Below are 23,758 nucleotides of genomic sequence, written 5' to 3'. Positions count from 1 at the left end.
AATAGGAAGCTACTACTGATGACGTTGTGGCTTCCTACTGGATCACACCGGGCGCCATTTTTGGAAACCTAGGAAGTGCATTGGCACAGAAAACTGGGTCAGCATTTCAGGCGCAGAGGAGTCCACAGAGCTGGAAAGAAGGCATTCTCCCCCCCCCCTCCCCCTGGTTCCAATTACGTACAAAACAATCTAAAATAATCAACCTCCCCCTCTCCCCCAGGAGGGCTAAAGAAATCTCAATGCGTTGGCCACTAATCCAACATAAAACATAACTTTTTTAATTATAAAGTCTCTAAAATATGTCAACTGAAACCAATACACATAACGATGAAAAATACAGGTAAAGGAAATTGATAATAATTTGGGCTGGGTTTGCTGCTTTAATGAAAAAATCCAAGTGTGAGAAATACACAGAATGTGGGACAGATAAATGTAAGCAAAAGAAGAAAATCATCAGTCCAAAATACGGTGATTTTCATTCTAATCTTCTCCTTTTCTTTTTCTTGATCAAACAAATGTACTTTTTGCAGCGGTATAGATTATTCCAAATGTAGGCATCGTTTTAAAGAACAAACAGACAAGCTTTACACTATGCTCATCTTTGTACTAAGTATGTTGTGACAATGATATCATTAAATGCAATTCTCCCCATCATTCAGCTGTTCCAGACGATTGGCAGTGTAAGATTTATTTTAGTCATTTAGATTTAAAAACTCATTTTAAATAGAAACCTTTCTTTTCCCCTCTCTGCACTTGAACTTTATTCTGCTAATATACTCATTTGCACACTTATGTTTCTAACCAAACTTTCTCTGTCCTCTGTTCAGAATAAGGTCTCCTCTAACCTCTCATGCTGAAAACTACCTTTCCTTGTTAACCCATGTCTTTTGAACGCCTATTTCCCTTACTGTCCTTATCTTCAGGTTTCCTTAAAGAACCAATCCATGCAATGTCCTACATGTTTTTTTAAATAAATAAATTCTGCAGTATTAGATAATACATACTACATTTTTTTACATTACTATTCAAGTCTTAATGCCATTTTAATGTGTTTTCTTATTTTTATATGTAAAGCTCATGACAATGTATACTACATTCTTACCTAAGTTGGCAATCGTTTGGTGCTGCCGTTATAAAGCTGTCAAAATCCTGATTGTGTGCCTAACATAATGGCCACTACAGTTTGTATAATTCAGCAGCTACAATGTATTCTTATATTACTAAGGTAACATTATTGTTACGGTTTGCAGCTAAAACTGCTGGGAACATTTGTAACAAATTATACCAAACAGGAAAGTCTTGCAAAAATCTTGCACTGCTTGGGTGTCCAGTTAACCTGTTATAAAAATCAAAGGATGCTTTAAAATTCATTACAAAATGGCATTAAGAGTTGAATAAAAACAACAAACAAAAAAAGTCACGTTTATCTAATACAACAGAGCTGATATATATTAAAAAAAAAACATAAGTTTTCGTGTTTTGCTGCTTTAATATAATGAGCATCCTTTGATTTCTATAGCAGGCTTTAGCACATCCCCAGCAGTGCAAGATATGTTCAACACTTTTCTGTTTGTGATAGTTTGTTGCCAATATTCCCAGCAGTTTGAGCTGCAAACTGTAACACTAGGTAGTTACCTTAGTGATATAAGAAGACATTGTATCTGCTGAGTTTATTGAGCCATTTAGTGAATCCTGGGACACAGGATTTTGCTGATCAATCACAGGAGAAAGAATCGATCATCAGGTTAAGTAATTTGTTTTCAATAAAAATAATCAAAGGCTGAATATATTAAAACTAAAATGTAAAAAAAAAGTGCGTACAGATCCCCTCTTTAAGGAAGAATTTCAATAACTTCCCCCAAACGCTCATCACCCCACCCCTCTCCTCACAAGCTCTGCTACACATATCCCACCTTCTTATCAGTGTACAGTGTTCTTATTCTTTCATCCACTGAATCTGTGTGTGAGAAACCTCCAACAAACCCCTTCATGTTCCAAAAAAAATAAAATGAGTTCTTCCCGTTCTGTGAGCTCCTATTGTTTCTTACTAAGTGGACATAACTCCGCGCTCTCACGCTGCACCCTCTCGTCTTATGCCTTTTATTTCTGCAATGAGAGCTGCAGTACAGTTCTTCGGAGAAGTGCCTCAAAGCTTTCCCTTATAATGAAGAGCACATTGAATGTCAATGATACCATTTGCCATCCTTGCTCCCAGAATTCTTCCTTTTAGCCAAAACAAAAACTTGTTTTTTGGTTGAGGTTTAAAAGTATTTCACATGTCTGCATTAAGCTTTCACTTCTACCTTACTTCTCTTTGTCTATGAAGGGGCTAACACGGCTCCATCCTCCGATTGTGTGCGGATGGGAGATAACGCCACACTGTATCCTGACTTGGGGTCCCACTCATTTACACCTGCATATCCACACTTACTAGGATGTCATTCGTGTATAAATAGGACATGCTATTACAGCTTCAGCCGCCTGACGTTATCCTAAAGGTATCACTTCTATCGTACCTTTCTTCAGTGGCGAAAGTAAATTTTTATTCTTACAGGTACTCACCCCTCTCCGCCTTGTTGGCAACCTTGCAAGCCGCCCCCTCCCTCTTTCACTGCTACTTGCTCCCCCTCTATTCCCCCCCTTCCCTCCATGTATTTCTCTCCCCTGACTCTTTCCCTCTCTCTTCATCCCTGACTCCCCCCCCCCCCGTCCCTTAATCTTCCTCTCCCCAACTCAGCTATGACTCAATGGCCCCCCTCTGACACAAGTCCCCCCCAATAACACTCCCAAAACAAGTATACCTCATACAAACACACTAATACCCCCCACAATAAAATACCTTCCCACAATACACACAATATAATAGCCACCAACAATATAATACCCCCCACACACAATATAATACCTCCCCACACAATATAATACCTCCCCACACACACAATATAATACCCAACAACAATATTATACCTCCCCACACAATATAATACCTCCCCACACACACAATATAATACCCAACAACAATATAATACCTCCCCACACACACAATATAATACCCAACAACAATATTATACCTCCCCACACAATATAATACCTCCCCACACACACAATATAATACCCAACAACAATATAATACCTCCCCACACACACAATATAATACCCAACAACAATATTATACCTCCCCACACAATATAATACCTCCCCACACACACAATATAATACCCAACAACAATATAATACCTCCCCACACACACAATATAATACCCAACAACAATATTATACCTCCCCACACAATATAATACCTCCCCACACACACAATATAATACCCAACGACAATATTATACCTCCCCACAGACACAATATAATACCTCCCCACACACACACAATATAATACCTCCCCCCACACACACACAATATAATACCTCCCCACACACACACAATATAATACCTCCCCACACACACACAATATAATACCTCCCCACACACACACAATATAATACCTCCCCACACACACAATATAATACCTCCCCACACACACAATATAATACCTCCCCACACACACACAATATAATACCTCCTCACACACACAGTATAATACCTCCACACACACACACAATATAATACCTCCCCACACACACACAATATAATACCTCCTCACACACACAATATAATACCTCCTCACACACACAATATAATACCTCCTCACACACACAATATAATACCTCCCCACACACACACAATATAATACCTCCCCACACACACAATATAATACCTCCCCCCACACACAATATAATACCTCCCCACACACACAATATAAAACCTCCCCACACACACAATAAAATACCATCCCACACACACAATAAAATACCATCCCACAATACACACAATATAATACCCCCACACGCACACACAATATAATACCCCCACACGCACACACAATATAATACCCCCACACGCACACACAATATAATATCCCCACACGCACACACAATATAATATCCCCACACGCACACACAATATAATATCCCACAGGCAACTGGCTGAAACTGCTGGGAACATTGGCAACAAATGATCACAAACAGGACAGTGTTGCACATGTCTTGCACTGCTGGGAATGTGGGCTAAAACCTGCTATAAAAATCACAGGATGCTTTAAGATCCTTTAAAAATGAAATTAAGAGTTGAATAAAAATGAATAAAATATATATATATATACTGTATTTAATATTACAGAACTGATTTCTTTTTAAAAAAACATAAGATGTCATATGTTTTGCAGCTTTAAGAAAAAACTGCAAAAAAAGCGCCGGGGTCGGGATGCCCAACGCCTTACACAGGTAATTATACTCCATCTGATTTACATTGCAGAATATTTATAATAATGCACACAGTTACCACAAACTAGCGCCAAAGAGACGGATATTACCAGCAGTATGTGGTATTAGTTTGTCCAGTAGAAAATAAACATTTGCTGCTGTCTGGCATTAATTCCATTGTCCCCTTAACATTTGGACTGAATGACATTACACTGATGTAATAACGTTCACGCCGAATTTATTCCCAGCTCACTAATTCCTCGCAAATCAAATGTATATATTTTTGCAATCTAGTCAGAGGACAGTTAGCAATTGTTTATCAGAAAAAAATGTTAATATCCCCCAATCATAATCAACCACTTTATTTTAAAGTACCTATTAACTAATGCTAAATTATAATGGAGGAGCTTGGGAAGTACATTTGACATCCACATGAATATCAAATGAATGCGCTTTTGATCAGGGGCATTATAATGAATACCAGATGAATTGATAGTGATGGGCTCTTAAAAGGGATCCTGATAGTGTGTGCAGAATATATTTTCTGTGCTTTTATGTTCCATAGGAAATAAAAATGTATCTTCTTCCATTCAACTACTCGGCTAAAATGATTATGTCTTCCAAGAAAAACCTCCCTCTCTGACATTTTAATTTGAATCTATTCACTCAACAATAGAAAAGCAAACAGACTCCCGGATTAAACATACATGTCTGTGGTATAAAGTTACCAACCATATTGTGTACAGTATATTATGATGCACAGTGTATACAGTATATTATGATGCAGTGTATATAGTACAATATATTATGATGCACAGTGTATACAGTACAGTATATTATGATGCAGTGTATACAGTACAGTATATTATGATGCACAGTGTATACAGTACAGTATATTATGATGCACAGTGTATACAGTACAGTATATTATGATGCAGTGTATACAGTACAGTATATTATGATGCACAGTGTATACAGTATATTATGATGCAGTGTATATAGTACAATATATTATGATGCACAGTGTATACAGTACAGTATATTATGATGCAGTGTATACAGTACAGTATATTATGATGCACAGTGTATACAGTACAGTATATTATGATGCACAGTGTATACAGTACAGTATATTATGATGCAGTGTATACAGTACAGTATATTATGATGCACAGTGTATACAGTACAGTATATTATGATGCAGTGTATACAGTACAGTATATTATGATGCACAGTGTATACAGTACAGTATATTATGATGCACAGTGTATACAGTACAGTATATTATGATGCAGAGTGTATACAGTACAGTATATTATGATGCACAGTGTATACAGTACAGTATATTATGATGCAGTGTATACAGTACAGTATATTATGATGCACAGTGTATACAGTACAGTATATTATGATGCAGTGTATACAGTACAGTATATTATGATGCAGTGTGTACAGTACAGTATATTATGATGTACAGTGTATACAGTACAGTATATTATGATGCACAGTGTATACAGTACAGTATATTATGATGCAGTGTATACAGTACAGTATATTATGATGCAGTGTATACAGTACAGTATATTATGATGTACAGTGTATACAGTACAGTATATTATGATGCACAGTGTATACAGTACAGTATATTATGATGCAGTGTATACAGTACAGTATATTATGATGCACAGTATATGCATTTTTTCCCTTTATTGTTTACGTGGACTGAAAACAATGGGAACGATGACATGTCAAACACATTGTATCTCGCCAGCACATTATTACTGACGCCTTTATCTTGAACATGCTGGGACTGCAGGAGCGCTGCGGTTATAATCCTGCACGGGGTTACACACTGTACTTAACCCCGTACAGCTGGGGTTCTCAACTCCAGTCCTCAAGACCCCCCCCCCCCCCCAACAGGTGTCTTTGACTGAGCCACCTGTGCTGAAGCAGGGATATCCTTAAAACCTGACCTGTTGGGGGGGGTCTTGAGGACTGCAGTTGCCCAGCCCTACCTTGCAGTATCTAAATGTGCCCACTGTAATGACATTGCTGCTATAATGTCCTCTTTGTTGAAATGCACTGAGAAGTGAAATATGATGGATCAGTTCAGCAGAGCAAAGGTTATCTAAACCCTCTAACAATATAATAAACTACAAAACAGACCGTATACATGAAAGGAAAGCATTGCATCTGTTATTCAATATTATAGGCTATAGCTGTAAAATTCCGGGCATTATTGAAATCCCTACCCTCGGCTTCGCCTCGGGCCTTCACCTCTTCCAGACAGGGCATTATTGGCCAGTAATGCCCTGTTCTTTGGGGATTATTACTTAATTATAGGCTAAAGCTGTAACATTCCGGGCATTATTGAAAGCCCTGCTCTCTGATAGGTTAAAATTCCGAGCATTATCCAATCAGTAATGCCCGGAATTTTTGCTAGCTTGCCAAGTTTTTACTTCTAGCCAATCAGCTTTTCCTTTGTCAGAACAGCTCTGAGACAGGTCAGGGCATTGGTCAGGAGGCAGGAACAGCTCTAAGACAGGGCAGGGGATTGCTCAGGAGGCAGGAACAGCTCTGAGACAGGGCAGGGCATTGCTCAGGAGGCAGGAACAGCTCTGAGACAGGGCAGGGGATTGGTCAGGAGGCAGGAACAGCTCTGAGACAGGGCAGGGGATTGCTCAGGAGGCAGGAACAGCTCTGAGACAGGGCAGGGCATTGCTCAGGAGGCAGGAACAGCTCTGAGACAGGGCAGGGCATTGCTCAGGAGGCAGGAACAGCTCTGAGACAGGGCAGGGGATTGCTCAGGAGGCAGGAACAGCTCTGAGACAGGGCAGGGCATTGCTCAGGAGGCAGGAACAGCTCTGAGACAGGGCAGGGCATTGCTCAGGAGGCAGGAACAGCTCTCAGACAGGGCAGGGGATTGGTCAGGAGGCAACAGCCAGACAGTGCCTTGGGGAAGGGCGCAGAGCCTATATAACTGCCGCGCCCCCCTAGAAAATCTTGCGCCCCCCAGTTTGTGCACCCCTGCATTAGATCATACATACCACGGGTCATACATTAGCTTGTGATGGTATTGTCAGGTCTCTTTTTGATGGACCTGATGTAACGTCCCGAAACAGAACCAATTAAGCCGTCTATGACACGATGCAGCTGGAATAACACACAATATGTACAGTAATCGCTAAAAACAAGGCCTTGTGATAGGGGGTGACACTGCTCGGGATTCATTCCAAGGTTAAGAACTCACACTTTTAAGAGAGGTGTTGAGCAACGTTCGATCTTGAGTTAGTTTAAAATCTATTTGACTGAAAATATCACTTAAAACTGATTAAATAGTCCTGAAGTAACGTAGTGCTGTGTGGTGGAAACTTTTATTAATTACTTTTAAAAAAATCTACAAGTTGACTTGTTGTTTCTTCATGAAATGCATCTGTTCAACATGAACAAACTGCAAAGATTCTGCAAGTTAATGACTTAACGGAGGGATGAGAAATTAGAGCAGGGAAGAGAGTAATTTATTATTGAACGTTACTAGTATACTTTCTGTACAATGCATACACAAAGTTACCAAGAATGTTACCTTTATAATAGACTCTTCAGTACTGATTTGCACTTCTACGCACCATGATATGGATTTTATTTCTAGACAAGATATGAGTTTTACTTTTTTACCATTACAGAATTATGGATAGTTTCACATCATTTTGCTCTGTGCTAGTAATGGATCAATATTTATTTCTTAATCCCTCCAGTACAGGTAAATGGAATGCACTGCAACAAATACATAACAATTCACAAAAGGGAATAAAGTAAAACCAACTCCATTTTTATTAAGATCAATGCATTGTTACTGATCGCCTGACACAATAATGTCTGTTATAACTGTTGGAATCAAGGCGAAAGCCAATCTAAAAGCCATAAAACATAAAATATACCAAAAATAATACAATTCTCCTTCAAAAGAAAGTAGAAAGGCAGCTCTTCCAGCTGATATTGTACATTTCAAACAGTGGTCTCTGTACGTGAGTAAGTAAGTATCTGTCATTCTTACCTTTCATTCCAAATTTTGAACGTCTTCCATATTTATTGATGACAATAAAGAGTACGACCAACAGGACACATGCGAAAGCTGCTAGCCCGACTGCTATCGATACCTGTGAATAATTAAAACAAAATGCATTAAAGGACTCCAGAAAATAAATATAGCTGGTCCTTGGTGGGCAGGCAAATATAGCTAGCGTTGTTTGTAAGAATGAAATGTCTTTTCTTTATAGAAGGTGAAACAGACTTGGTCTCTCTTGTGGAAATCACAAACAACAACAAGGTGAACAAAAGAGATTCTAAAGCAGGGGCGGCCAACGCCAGTCCTCAAGGGCCACCAACAGGCCAGAATTTCAAAATATCCCTGCTTCAGTACAGGTGGTGCAGCCACTGATTGAGCCACCTGTGCTGAAGCAGGGATATCCTTAAAACCTGACCTGTTGGTGGCCCTTGTGGACTGGAGTTGGTCGCCCCTGTTCTAAAGGCATATTGTAATGTGTATTCTACCAAAGCAAAACAGACCCTAAAGGTGCACAAGGAAATTCACTTCCAAGGGCACGTTGAAGGACTTTCCAGTGATGGAGGTTACGGAGTGTGTGCCGAGTGACATAAGGATAATCAGGATTCAGATTTACAGCAAACACTGGCTACCCTGACCTTATGAAAGGAAGACAGGGAAAATAGCAGATGCTTTAATTGCCAGAACAAAGGCTGATATAAAACTGAACCCGGGAAGGTGCCTGAATAATAATTGTCTATTTCAGCACCTTGTATGCAAAACCTTGCTGTGTTTCTGACAGATTGTTCCTGGGTTTGGCCTGAATAAGAGTCTATTTCCATGTCTGGCCCAGATAGCCAAAGCTCCGTTACATCAGGGCTCATAACGGCCCGTTACCAAAATAGCTAACGGACGACAGTCTCCCCACGCGTAACGGCGAACCCCAAAACTAATTGCATGCAAACACAATGGCAATTAGGGCCCTCATTAGAATATGGCTAACATGGCCGGATAAGACACCCTGGCGCTAGCTGCCAGTACAGAGATATCCATTCAATATATACCTGGAATGTATTAGAAATCATAATGGACATGAAGGTAGCCACGGGGTTAATATAAAGACCCTAACGACCTTACTACCCATTGTATGCCATAGAGGTACTGTACAACTGCTATGAGATACAAGGTGCTAGCCTCCTGTTGAAGTCAACCGAGTTGCCTAACTTCCCTCCCTGAGGAACCTACCCCCATAACCCACCCCACAAACAAACCTAACCCCCCTCTACAGTACTAGCCTTACTAGCCAATAAAAATACAATATATCATTTTATTAAAGTATTTGTGTGTGTATATATATATATATATATATATATATATATATATATATAAGCGTGTGTGTGTAATTGTATTTCTTTATATATTTTTTTATGTTGTATTTTGTGTTTTTATTGACCCGTTGCCCACCTTTGGCTAGTAAGGCTAATGACCAGTACCATAGAGGGGAGGCAAGTTTGTTGGGAGGTGGGGGGAGGGTGGGGGTAAGGTTGGTGGGTTATGGGGATAGGTGCCCCGGGAAGGAGGTTAGGCCACCGCTTGGGGCTTCAGTGGGGAGATTAATCCCTAGCATGTTGTACAGTGCCTCACTATGCATACAATAGGTAGTAAGGTCGTTAGGGTGTTTCTATTAACCCCTTGGCTACATTAGCTACCATCAAGGCACTCATAATACATTCCTTAATGTCCACTATGGACTCAAAGGGGTTAATATAAAGGTCTTTGACTAATTATTTGACCTAGTTCAAGGTATTCCATTTGGCTTTCTTTATTGCTGAGGCAATATAGGAAACCCAAGTGGGACACTTCAGCACCCTGGACAAGGCCAAATGAAATGCTGTGACTTGGCATTAGGTGCTAGAACCTTCCAATGTCAGGCTTAGTTGTGACCTAATAAAACCGCACTACGTCCCGCGTTAACTGTAACAGAATGCTGTTGGGGATGCGTTCAGGTGTTCCATGCCTTTTTTACATATCATTAACACTAATGGGCGTTAAAGTTAACGCCGGTCTGTCTTCGCAGTAAGAAAGTCTTTGACACTCATTTTCGCGGGGTTGAAGAACATTGTCAACATCGTCTGTCACAAATATGACAATTAGTAACAAACAGCAATTTTGATCAATTTAATGCAAATGGACGAAGTTAAATCATAAAACGCTTACAATGTGCACAAAACCTAAAGATTCTGGTCAACAGAATGTAATATGCATGCACAGAACCTTCTTGCTGTCCGGGACACACTTGCCCTAATTCCTGCCCAATTTACATGAGCTTTTTGCAGTTCCATGTTACTTTGTGTGTCACTCATTTTCACCAGTGTAAAAAAATCTACCTGAAGAAGGAATCTTTGTAGTCCCAAGAGCTTGCACTCTTTTTAACCGCAAGTTAGCTATTAAAGGTATCACTTCTACAATATTGTTTTTTGGCCCCAATATTCGAACCGCAAATAGTCAAAATCCACCTAAGTGACGGACGAATAGTGAAGCTGACAAATTGCTTCTGTTTAACGCCTTTCGGGATAATACGGTTTTGACGACGAGAGAGAACAAACCCTAGAAATTGATGTGCAAGGGCAGGAGTAAACGCTTTCTTCGTACTGTGGGGCTTGGCAAATACAGAAAGGCTACATGACAAATAGGAACCATGTACAATAAGGTATTAGATACAATATGTATTATGTAATGAAAATGGGTGGAAAGTGTGCCAAGATTGCAGTAGTTTCAGAATACTTTGGAGCAGGGGTGGGCATCTCCAATCCTCAAGGGCCAGCAACAGGTCAGGTTTTCAGGATATCACTGCTTCAGTACAGGTGGCTCAACTAGTCCCTGCTTCCCAGTCTTCGACTGAGCCTCTGATTGAGCCACCTGTGCTGAAGCAGGGATGTCCTGAAACCCTGACCTGTTGGTGGTCCTTGAGGACTGGCATTGCCCTGCCCCTCCACCTGCTTTAAAGTAAGTTAAAAAGCAGAGTCTGTGTTTTTTTAAGGACATCAAAATGGAACTCACGCCAAAAGTGTCCTCTTCTGGTTTATGCGTCACGCTGATTGGAGGCGTGGGACTGACTCCAAAATCTGCTGCTGGAACAGGAGGAGGAGAATCATTCTATGAACAATATATTATGATGCTCCTTATTCACAGCCTGCCTAAAAGGGCACATGCTATTTTTATCTCCGGGTTCAGATAATTGGATACCAGCAGCCATGAAACTGTGCTTCACTACCCAGGGACCATTCTTATTTTCAATATAAATGTATATGTGTCCCAAGAGATTGGAAGACATTGTAATGAAATTCCAGAATCATCAAATATGGACATTTTTTTTACTTATTACAGAGAAATTCTACTTTGGTTATTATTTTGCCACCGTGGCTGGGACTTGCTTCCTGTGGCCCATGAGACGTATGTTCCATTAACATACAAGATAAGGTTACCAATAAATACCACCATTGTTAACAGAAGGTATATTGGGGAGCAGTGGGATTTCTTTGCCAAGTCCCCTTTGGTCTAGCTGTCAACATGATCTATTAGGCACGTGGCAAAGAAAATACAGACCCTTCAGACTTATTCTCCAAGAAGAGGCAAGGACCTAATGTAAATATACAGTACATAATAAAACAGTAAAAATGGAAACTTACCTGAAAAGAAATAATCAGTAATCTCTGTAAAAAGACAGACAATTAAATGGCAGATTTAGTGAGCAAAAACAGGATGTTTTGGTGAATTGACATGATATATCTAATGGTGTAATAAGCAGCACATTATGCAATACTGAATGCAATGTGTTTATATTCAGCAACACAATTCAATGTATATTCCATCACAGCACTCTGGCAGCATGCAACTTGTGTTTCCTAGCTACATTATAACATGGTGGCCGAGAATTAATATTCTCCATACAGTAACCAGCAGCACCACGAATATTGTGAACTTAAGAGACTTTTATTGTTTTGATGTGCTTGTATTTTCAGTGATTCGGTGTAGGATACTGCGGGGGAATCATACTCACCAATGTTCCCTGAGCCCTATGTTGCAACTAGAAAGGGGGATGTGTGCCGGGCCGGCGGGAGAGGGGGGCCAGCCCCGGCAGTCCCAGAGGCCAGCCCAGAAGTCGGGTCCAACTTCTGCAATCGGTCGCCTGGGTGGGTCCCCCTGAACTGCTGGGTAAAGCCCAGACAGACCCCGCAAACCCCACCCCACAGGTGGGGAGGGGGAAGAGGATGGGGGTGGGGGGAAGAGGATGGGGGTGGGGGGGAAAGGATGGGGGTGGGGGGAGGGGATGGGAGGGGGAGTCAGAGAAGATAGGAGGAGTCTGAGAAAAGAGGGGGGAGACAGAGAGAGAGAAGAGGAGGGGAGAGAGAGAGGGTGGAAGGGGGAGAGAGAGAAAAGGGAGAGAGAGGCAGAGATTGTGAGAAAGATAGAGTGAGGGGGATAGAGTGAGAGAGGGGGATAGTGTGAGAGAGTACGAGTGTGTAAGGGAGAGGAGGTGGTGGACATGACTTTCACTAGGGTAAGATACAAAATATACCCGTCTTCTATTATTTAGGGGTGGGGGGGGGGGGCTGGGGATGGTACATAAAGTAGATGCTTTTCCATCTTACAGTAGTGAAACATTTTGCCACCTGTCTCTGATTAAATGGTTTATGCCGCTGAAGGGAGGATGCAATAATTGCTATATTTTGCAGATCAAGATGTATGTAACCTGTATGTTGGAAATGCAAACAATGCCGTTAAACTGAGATACGTTATCCAGCGCCAGATACGTCTACAGCCAAGTGCTAATGGCACAAAGGGTTACTTTTAATAGGACCTTGAACCTGCCAAAGAGACCTGCAATTCACTATAAACAAGACACCCCAATCCTACTCTGCAGCAGAGGAGTTATTGTTTTCGAACCAATTCAGTATGTAAATGACTTACCTGGGAAAGGCTGTTCCAGAAAATGTGCATAAACAGTTTGCTTAGCAACTCCTAGCTTATTACTAGCAACCAGAGTGTAATTTCCATTGTAATAATGCGTTGGCTTATTGAAAAGAAGGCAGCCTTCTGAGACATTATCCTGACGGTAGACCTCAGTACGTATGAAATCCACCTCTCTAAGAGCTTGGCCGTTATGGTACCAGGTTAGGATTGGCTGAGGATTCCCACGTACCACAAATTCGATACAATGCTCGTGCCGAGATTCTGGTTCTTTTAGACTCAATATCCGGGGTGGAACTAGGAAAAGATAAAAGAGAAGGGAAAAGGAATTTGCATTGGCAGAGCACAAAACTCCATGGTCTTCATATAGATCCAGGTGGATGAACCTACTGAAGGTATCTTCATTTTGCTAATTCTTATAACTTCATGACAACAGACCAGATCATTTGTGCTATCTTACTAACATATGTAAAGTATTCAGCTGCATATTTATCCCATTGGTTTTTCAGCCTTAATACCTCTCCAATGTGTTCATATTTATATAATCTCTTTACTTAACTTTAATGCAGCTTTTAGGCCAAATACATGTGGTGAAGAAAGAGAAGGGAGGTGGATTCATAGAACCACAATGCAGGCAAACAACGTAATACACGTTATTAGCATGCAACCTAATATTACTCCCACATAACCATTAGTCGCAGCAAACTTACAGTACACAGTGAGTGGCACACTCGCATTGGTCATTCCCACCACATTCTCTGCAATGCAGGTCAAGGTGAAGCCGTTGTCCTCGCCTGTAACATTCACTAGGGTCAGGTTGATGGAATGTACGTTGGACCAGTTGACGTTGGTCTGTAGACACCATGATTGGAGAAAAAAAAAATAAGAGAGACATGCAAGAAAAGTTTTAAAAATGAAACAAAGTACCAGTACGTGCATAAAGAGTCCTGTGAAGCAATCTGTGTGAAAGAACAAAGGACCCCTTTATTGTGGCATCAAAGGACATTTTAACAAAGAAAAGAGAATTCATTTCTACAAACGTCTTTTTTGTACTTGGTTATTTTCTTTATAGTGGTAACTGTATTTTTTTTATCTCTATAATTGTCAGAATAAAGTGACATTCTAATACAATTCCCATCTAGACAATAGCACACAATTTTACACAATTAGTCTTATTGTGGTTTTTGCATAATGGCTGTAAACTTTGCATTTCTTCAAAGTATTGTAAAACCATATAAAAGTGCAATGTGCTAAACAATATAAAAAAGGAAAATAAAGTGTTATAAAATATATTAATTAAAGGTTAGCAAAACCATTATTTAATGTCGCAGAAAACAGCCACTTTTTACACTTCCAAAAGAAACTGAAACAGAAAAACAGATTTCTCTACACACCAAAGAAATAAGATTTTTTTTATGCGTATCGCAGATTGCACCCTTTAAGTTAGGTTATTAAAAGGAGAGCGTAACTGCTTTAGTGCCAGAGGGCAGTGGTGGACTGAGCAGTAAACAACATGGGAGGTCTGATGTACTGAGGAGCAGTTACTGTACAGCATCATTCACCGGGCACAGCTGGCACTGTATGAAGGATGACCTTCTCATAGTCATTCTCACTGAAGGGGCTGGACGAGCTTCCCCTCCCCGATAAAGAAAATAGATAGAAGATTACAAATTCCGATCACAGCCGTCACAGTCCCAGCAGCTCTCAGCAAAGCAGACCTATTCCATGTTATCTTGCAGACAAATGAGCTTTGCATATTCTCCTCTCTTCTTCACTTCAACCCACTAGACTCGACACGAAGCAAAACCCCTCTGTAGCCTAATATATGGCTGCTCCTGAACAAAAATGCATTAAAAGCATGTTGTAGATATATATATATATATATATATATATACACAAACACATATAAATATATATATACACACATATATACATATACATATAAGGGGTCCTCTATTAAATAACCAATCACAACACCAAAGAACTGGTGTTAGCCAATAAATGGTTATCAGTGGGAATACGGATTCTCCATCACCTCTTCAGTTCTGGATGAACATGGTTGAACTCTTTGCTGCATGCGCTTCATGTAATGTCTAGAGCCTTTTTGCTGACACTTGTATTATAATTATGTTCACCGGTCTCCAAGCTTTGAACTGATGAATGCAGAACCAAAAAAACCTGTTCCAGATTTATCAAACAAACAAAAAGAATGTAACAAAGTGACCCTGACATATGAAAAGAACAGTATTTAATGATTTGTCCTGTTGGAGGTAGCACTGGGGTTCTCTGTCTTTTGTTTATACATTGTCACATACGCAGTAGCTCTCGTTGTGACAAATATATATGGCGAGGTGGGTCGGTGTTTGAGCTTACAGGGGTTGTGTAGGTAGATTTGAATTGGTGAACAAACAAAACCCATTGCTCTCAAAAGATATACTTTTATCCTTTGATAAATCTGGTGCCGTATTTTGTGCCACTTGTGTCCCAATTTCGTGGCCTGGATACTTTGTTAAATAATACCCATTGTATTCATGTTAACATTCTAATACTGCGCACAAATACTGCATGCTCCCCTTCCATACGCAGGACAGATGAAGTGTTTTTTGCTTTACCCGCTGCTTACCTGATGAGTGTTTATTGAATGGAGATTTGTTACAATCCAGTCCACATCGGGTAAAGGCGAACCAGAACCATTGCAGGTTACTACTGCATTGTCTCCTTCCTGCACAATCAAGCTACTGTGGCTGACGCTGATCTCGGGAGGGTCTGCACACAGACAGCATCATGTCAACACATTTTTCAGAAATGGCCTAGGCTGCTGATCTCGAGCACCTGCCACTTTATTAATAAAAAAAATCCAAACACAAACTGCCGGCCAGCTGTTATACTATGGGCAAATGTGGGGTGGCGTTCCTAGACAACAAGCTGCCAACAAGCCCTCACCCCCCATCTGTATGTAGTAATTGAATCCCCTGCTTGGAGACAACCATATAGCTGGCACCGCGCAGCCATACTTTTTTGTGATTTGGGCAGAGCCGGCCCGATGGTACCGCTGGAACCTCCAGCTCACCAATCTCTTCTTGTAGCTAAGCCAGCCTGACTTATGGCAACCCGTCACTCTTTTCCTGTATCCTAAAACCTTGCCAATCTTCTCTTGCTGACCGGTGCCTCGCTCACCTGGCTGAAATAGGCCTTGGCCCCTCCCATTTCCCTCCCCTAAGGACGGCGTACCTGGCACGCAGCTTTGGTCCTTACCAACGCTTCCCCCCTACGCTGTTGCCAGATGGTCTCCATCGGTGCAAGCAACCTCCTCCTCTGATGTTCTGGACGGCCAATATGGCCCAGCACCCGCCTTGCACCAGCCCCACGCCCCTTATGAGGGCTACTGCCTAATGCTGGGGGCTGTGCCCAGTCTATACCTTCTCCTGGAAAATGCTGCATAATCTGCTTGGGACTCAGAGTTAAACCCCTATAAAACATCCCTTCGAAAATCTTATTATCTACTAGATATGGATTCATTTAATACTTTAAAATATTTCTTAAAGGCACAATTTAGTGATTATATTGCACTCCTCTAATAGGCACTATTTCTAATCTTGAAACCTATGCTTAAATGTGCTCAAATACATAAAAAGCCGTCACAACAATGTGATCAACAGTGTAATTGCTACTGGTTTCTAATCTCGAGGATGCTGCATGGATTCCATTAAAATAAAGGATTTACAACCACTGCTCGCAGAGAAAAATAAAAAAAAGGACTTGAGAAAAAAGGATCATCTTCAGGTTTTACATTTTTGCAAACAAAGCAAGAGACCAAGAAACATTTTTACTAAGCTGCTTATATTTATCACATATTCTCAAGCACCTGTTGACAGGAAAAAACGGAGAATAGAAAAATGGAGTGGCGATGAGAACTATTTATCTCAATAACCGATGCTAATCCTTCGGGAAGACAAAAAGAACAGGAAATACCGTATTAAGATATTCCGTGCTAAAGGGACTGAATAACGTGAATCCTTATTATTGTACCTGCATGGTACACGTGACGTTCTCCTGTCTTTTAAAATCAAAGTTCTAAAGAACTTGAGACATAATTACCTCCTTTCTGCTCAAGCCCCCTGTGCCCCTTCAAATATCATCTCAGGTCTGACTGGAAGCAACAGGGGGTTTCCCAACCTACTAAATAGTTTTATATTATCTAAAATCAATACTTGCATTGGACACAAACGAGTCTCCCTCTCAGTTTTTATAGTATAAAAATAACATTGTACAGTATATATCTTTCTAAATAATAATAATACTATTACTATTTTGAAGCTGGTGCGACCACAGGCTAAACTGGGCCAAATACAGTACATAGCCGCTTGCTAACTGGCCCCTAAACAGGAGGCGTATTGACAGGCAGTCAGGATTAGAGATTCGAGCCAGATTGGTTGGGGTATCCTCCTAAATTGATACTGTATGTCCTAACCTTTCAAAATGGCGTAATAGTGTACATAGCCGACTTAGGGCCTTATCTTTCTCAGTGGTCATTCTTGGCCAAAAAACGGTCCTAGCGGCCACTTCGGCAGATATAGAATTACCGCTGTATTCTCCTGCGCTACCAGAAGTGTCAGAGGCAAAAGTTAACTCCTTACCACACTGTGTAATGTTCATTTCCTGCAACGGAATGACCACAGCATCCATGTTCATACAGTACAGCTGCTGGGGTTTCAGGTTAGCTTCATTTTTCGTCTGACCAAGTTGAATCCAGCGGATGTCACAGCTGCAGTTAAAGTAATTCCTTTCTATTCTCCTAAAGACAGGGAGAAGAAGAGAGAGAAAAAAAATGTGTACGAGCCACAAGCAGCTGTCGCTATTATATTACAAATAAATCTGCAAAACTAGATAAATATCAGTGACATTTCCCATATTTATTTAGCAAATGGCCCATAGAAATGTTATTAGGTTACGTTATTGCAGCGGGACATACACAACGTGCAAGCAGGAGAAGCCGCCTTTGTTTTCAATCAGCCGCACGTGAGAAAAGGGAGGGGGAAATACGCTATTTCACCTTCGCTAGCGAGAAATATAACATTGATTACATCTGTAAAAGATATATGTGCAGGCACACACAATACATGGCTTTCCCAATGATGAGCCCAACAAACCAGCGAATTTGGATCTTAGTAGCGATTTGTGCTCGTCCTGTATCTGAAACTTGAGATATACACCGAACAATAACACGTTACCACTGACGCAAGTTTTATCGTGCGATTTGCCGCGTCTCCATTCAAACAAGTGGAGTCGTGAGTTACAACATACCGTATGCTAAATGGCACCATGTAATGCCTTAGGCCTCGTTCTGGGTGCCTGCTTCGCGACGTGCGTGGGCTTACGTGCGCGCGCACGTTCGAAACAAAGTATTTAAAGTTAATATCAGTTGTCAGGGTAGCAGCCACCCTGTCGCCGAAGTACGGAGTTGACGCTTGCTACAGTTTCAATAAACAACTGCAGCAGCGTCACTGGTACTTCGGCAGCCAATCAAATCATTCGGGAAAGTGTAGTCAGAAGAGCAACACCCATCCCTAACCTCAGGTCTGTAGCCCCACCTCCTCAACGCTAGCAAAGGTCTGCTGGGGATGGTGTGCACACATCGGCCAGCAGACTGACGCACGCACACGCGGACGCGCGCCCTCCACCTCCTGTCTCTGCCACCCTGAACGAGGCCTTACTGCGTGATAACAGAGACAATAATGTCTGCCACTTCTGTAATCACTGTGCAGGGTGTGGGTGCTGCAGTCTCTATTTGATGGTACTGTATAGCAGGCAATATTGTGGGAGAATTACAGCTAGAACATTTGTATAATATTGTAACGTGTTCGTGTTCGTGTGTGTGTGTGTGTGTGTGTGTGTGTGTGTGTGTGTGTGTGTGTGTGTGTGTGTGTGTGTGTGTGTGTGTGTGTGTGTGTGTGTGTGTGTATAAAGCACATTAAGAAAGAACACAAACAGAGAAATGCACGGAAACAGTGGAGTAGAAAATCTGCACAGGTATTTTTTTAAAGAATGCTCACAACAATCATAATAATAATAATCATCATCATAATAATAATAATAATCATAATCATCATCATAATAATCATCATCATAATAATAATCATCATCATAATAATCATCATAATAATAATCATCATCATAATAAAGTCAATACTAAAAAACTGTAATATTATGAGTACAATACATTGCAAAAGCAAGGAATAAGTACTTTTGGGGACCCCGACCAATTATATATATATATATATATATATATACACTGTACACACACACACACACACACACACACACACACAGACAAAACACAGAGATATATCTACGTATGTATTGAAGATGGGTGCAAAAGTTCCAATGTTAAAAAATAAAAAAGGGGTTATTTCCATAATTTATAAAAAGATCAAAAACCCAAAAATCAAAAACCCAAACAGCAGTGAAAGTGCCTTACATATATGTATATATCTATATATATATATATATATATATATATATATATATATATATATATATATTGATATAAATATAGATATATATCCATATATCTTTAATTCTTACACAATATTACAACTCTGAGAACTACAAGTGAATGATCTTAAAGTGACGACGATCTACCGCAGGCGCCAGTGAGTGGCTCATATTTCTATGTGTTATCAGTGACATCGCTGCATGACTTCGTCAGGAGATTTAACTCCGTACTACTGCAAGCAATAAAGTGGATAACATACTGTCTCCCATTTCTGTTGATAATTAATGAAGACTGCATTAATAATGAAAGACCAGTGTGCTTCAGGGCTAAATTTACTAACAACCTGCATTAGTGCCAATGATGTAACTTGTCCTAATCGAAGGACACACGGGAGGACTGAGCACAAATTAACTTCTGCCATTTACTGGATCTCTTTAACACCACAAACCTGCTGCATTTTTTGTACCATGGATTATTCATACATTTGCTTGATAATTTATTAATGTGGCATCTCACAATTCTATTTACAGTGATGTTTATGGGAAGGACCGCATTCATTTGCAAATGCGTTTCTCTCTCTCTAATACTGCGCATCTATCTAAATCTTATTGAAACTAAAATGCAGCTGTTTTTGCATGTGACCCTTTTTACAGACACTTCTATCAGGCAAATGGTTAAATCCCCAATATGTTGGAAGCTAACATGGGTTAATACAACATACTGTTACACTATGAATCTGTATCAGTTACACTTACCACTCTAAACCTTCCTAAAGTTCCTCCAAAACTACCAACCTCTCCGATCCAATCGCCTTCACTGTCCCTAAATCCAGAGACCTGACCCTAGCCCCTGCCCACCAACCAAACACTCTCTCAATGCACCTAACCCATAAACTAACCATAATGTCGTCGTCCCCGCCCAGCCCAAAGGCAGATTAACAATTTCTATATGCTCATCACGTGAAATGTTCCATGTGTAACCCCACTACTGTTTTACTAACTAGTATATAAATGTTGTTAGAAATAAATAAAAATATATTCCATGAAGCAATGGTACGGTTGACAAAAGTACGCACTCTGCTCTTTCCTAAATCTGTCTCAGCGTCTCCCCTCCTGAAATCCCTCTCCTGGCTTCCTATCAAATCCCGCATCTCACACGCAATTCTCCTCCTCACTTTTATAGCTTTACACTCCTCTGCCCCTCCTTACATCTCAGCCCTAATTTCTCGCTATGCACCATCCCGACTCTTGCGGTCTGAGACCTCTTTGTTGGCAGAGCGTATTTCTTGCTTCTATATATAAGTTTGTATGTGTTTTCATTTGAAAAAATCCTTCACAAACTACTTAAACCGCTTGTTTTCATCTGTCACCAAAGTGGCCTGCTCTGTCCATGAAACTTCTTTCAAGGGTCGGTTACTGTATCATGACTAACTGGTAAATGTGACTGTTGACTATTGTCACTTTTTACATATTACTAATTAACTACCCACAGATACAGAAATAAATAACAAGCTAAAAGCAATGCTTGCTCAGAACACCGAGAAAAAAAAGTCCAATGTTTGCTCATTTCCCACTTACCGCACAGAAACAGGAGAATATGAAGCACTGGCTACACGGTTCTTGAAGTAAATGTCATCAGACAATGATGACTTCAGTTCCAGAAGAGATGCCTCGGAGCGCTGTGCTCCATTATCACTGAGCTGGAATAAAGTGATTTCAACCAACCAGTAAACAGAACAGATATGACAGTGACGTCAAGCCTATAGTATAACATATACAGAAGGCTGACAAGTCATTCCAAGGTGTCACACGCAGTTCCCTTTACAGATTTGTTTTAAAGTCCTGTCCAATACAAATGTGCTTGTATTCCATGATCTGGGTTGACAACACTTGAGATATGTGAAGTATCATCCAGGGGACTTGGTTGTTACTGGTGAAACAATGAGTTCATGTACCATTATATTTCCTGTAAGACTATTCCTGTGAGTGTGCTGAGACGCTTTGCTTGAACTCTATGTGCCATGAAGGCCAGCTCTTGAACGCTGAGGCAAGTAACAAAATAACAATGACTTTTTGCAAACGTGTACTCAACCGGAGAAACATTTTCTGTTTTGAATAATCTGGATGCTGCTTGTTTGAACAATGCTACAAAACTAACTACAAATGATCTGATGTGTAACTTATTACCCAACGAACACCCACTACAAGAACGACACCTTACAAAGTGAGGCATAAAAAACGGGCGTGCAAGTTGCAGGCCATAACAAAGGCAATGAGACAAGAAGAGTGAGGCGGAAATGGAAGAAATATCTCTCCCCAAACACAAAGGCATCTGAATGATATTATAATAGCCGAACAGAGAAATGGAGCGCTCCCCTAAGTGACAAGCACATGTATATGAATAGTGTGCTGGAAATCTCCATGGGATTGGAAGACAACACATTGCGTTTCTCTATGTAAGGAAAAGCACCAGAGAAGTCCTTGCTCACGAGAGGAATTGATAAGCAGCACTTGAATGTCATGACACTCGCTTGGAGAAACCAAGTCCCCATTTCCATTGCACCTCCCTCGTGTGTCTGACCCTTCAGTCTCCCAGAAGTGAAACCTGAAAATTAACAGCACATGGAAAACCCAGTCTGAAGATAGGTTGTTCCCAGTGTTATTGCTATTAAATGAGAAGGGGAAAAACAAGCAATAAGCAGCCCCCACTGTACAGTACATGTGGACTTAATGGAGGAAATGTTAGCAGTTTTTTGGAAAAGCAGGTACTGTACTTTCATTAAGGTGCGTGTGTCCCCTTGTACCCTAATAAAAAAAGACTCAACTTAGTTTGTGCCATATGTTTTACGGTTGTGTTTTAGTCAGCTAATAAAATTGCTTCAGATTGATTAGGGTCCCTGTAGACATCCTCAGCATCCTTCATTCCAAAAGTGAATGTCTTTACGGTTTACTGCTTCCGTATATATATTTTTATGTATATATTTAGCATTTGCATAGCGCTGTTATATTCAAAGCGCTCATCCAGAGAATTAAGCAGAACATTAATACAGGTAGTAAAACAAAGACAATGCGAGCAAGACGGTCAGGAAGAAAAATGAGTATACAGTGGAAAGAAGAAAAGACAAAATGAACTTTAATATTTAAATTAAGAAAATGTCACGGTTCTTTGGCTAGCCCTGTTTGGTATTTAAAAAAAAGATATTGAAAAATGTATTCCAGTTCTCTTTCTGTAAGCCGGTCTCCACACAATTCCACTCTTTATAATTAGTTCACAGGCCTGCACTCAGAATCCTCTGAAGCGTCTTCCCCAGAGCTGGAGAGGAGCGCAGTTCCGTGCATTTGATGGACGCTGCTCCCTTTCCAAGCACTGGGGAACGGATTCACAGTGTATTAAATAGAGTCCCTGAGCATGAGCGCAATGTCGTTTACCATTGACCAAAATACACCGATCTGCTGGGGCCACGCCTGCCTTTCTGTCACTGAAAACTCAATGACTTAAACATGAAGAGGCAGCCAGTACTCGCGCCAATTTACCCAACATAATGTTCCTAATCTAAACCGCGATGCACTAAAGAAACTCTTATGGAATTATTTTTAAAGCTTCCAAATGTCCAGATCAGTCTGGGATTGCACCAGTTTGGGATTGCACCATTCTGTACAATGTCTGGGATTGCACCATTCTGTACAATGTCTGGGATTGCACCATTCTGTACAATGCCTGGGATTGCACCATTCTGTACAATGCCTGGGATTGCACCATTCTGTACAATGTCTGGGATTGCACCATTCTGTACAATGTCTGGGATTGCACCATTCTGTACAATGTCTGGGATTGCACCATTCTGTACAATGTCTGGGATTGCACCATTCTGTACAATGTCTGGGATTGCACCATTCTGTACAATGTCTGGGATTGCACCATTCTGTACAATGTCTG

The 23,758-nt window shown here is 40.7% G+C and overlaps 1 protein-coding gene across 9 annotated transcripts in view; it reads right to left on the bottom strand.

The window, feature by feature from the left end:
• The window catches only part of NTRK3 (neurotrophic receptor tyrosine kinase 3), a 420,101-nt gene that overhangs the window by 217,071 nt on the left and 179,272 nt on the right, over positions 1-23,758 (bottom strand). For 4 of the 9 annotated variants that reach the window (XM_075575194.1, XM_075575201.1, XM_075575199.1 and 1 more), the window contains 7 exons: positions 17,964-18,121; positions 15,950-16,092; positions 14,037-14,178; positions 13,327-13,623; positions 12,045-12,068; positions 11,416-11,486; positions 8,368-8,470 (listed from right to left, as the gene is read on the bottom strand). In XM_075575194.1, the coding sequence (XP_075431309.1) occupies positions 8,368-8,470; positions 11,416-11,486; positions 12,045-12,068; positions 13,327-13,623; positions 14,037-14,178; positions 15,950-16,092; positions 17,964-18,121 (938 nt within the window). The remainder of the gene's footprint in view (positions 1-8,367; positions 8,471-11,415; positions 11,487-12,044; positions 12,069-13,326; positions 13,624-14,036; positions 14,179-15,949; positions 16,093-17,963; positions 18,122-23,758) is intronic. The other 5 variants (XM_075575197.1, XM_075575202.1, XM_075575195.1 and 2 more) reach the window with 4 other exon arrangements.

This window comes from Ascaphus truei, chromosome 18, assembly GCF_040206685.1.
Source record: "Ascaphus truei isolate aAscTru1 chromosome 18, aAscTru1.hap1, whole genome shotgun sequence".
Taxonomy (NCBI): Eukaryota; Metazoa; Chordata; class Amphibia; order Anura; family Ascaphidae; genus Ascaphus; species Ascaphus truei.
The sequence above is the reverse complement of the archived record's forward strand: the minus strand, read 5'-3'. Positions and strand labels throughout refer to the sequence as shown.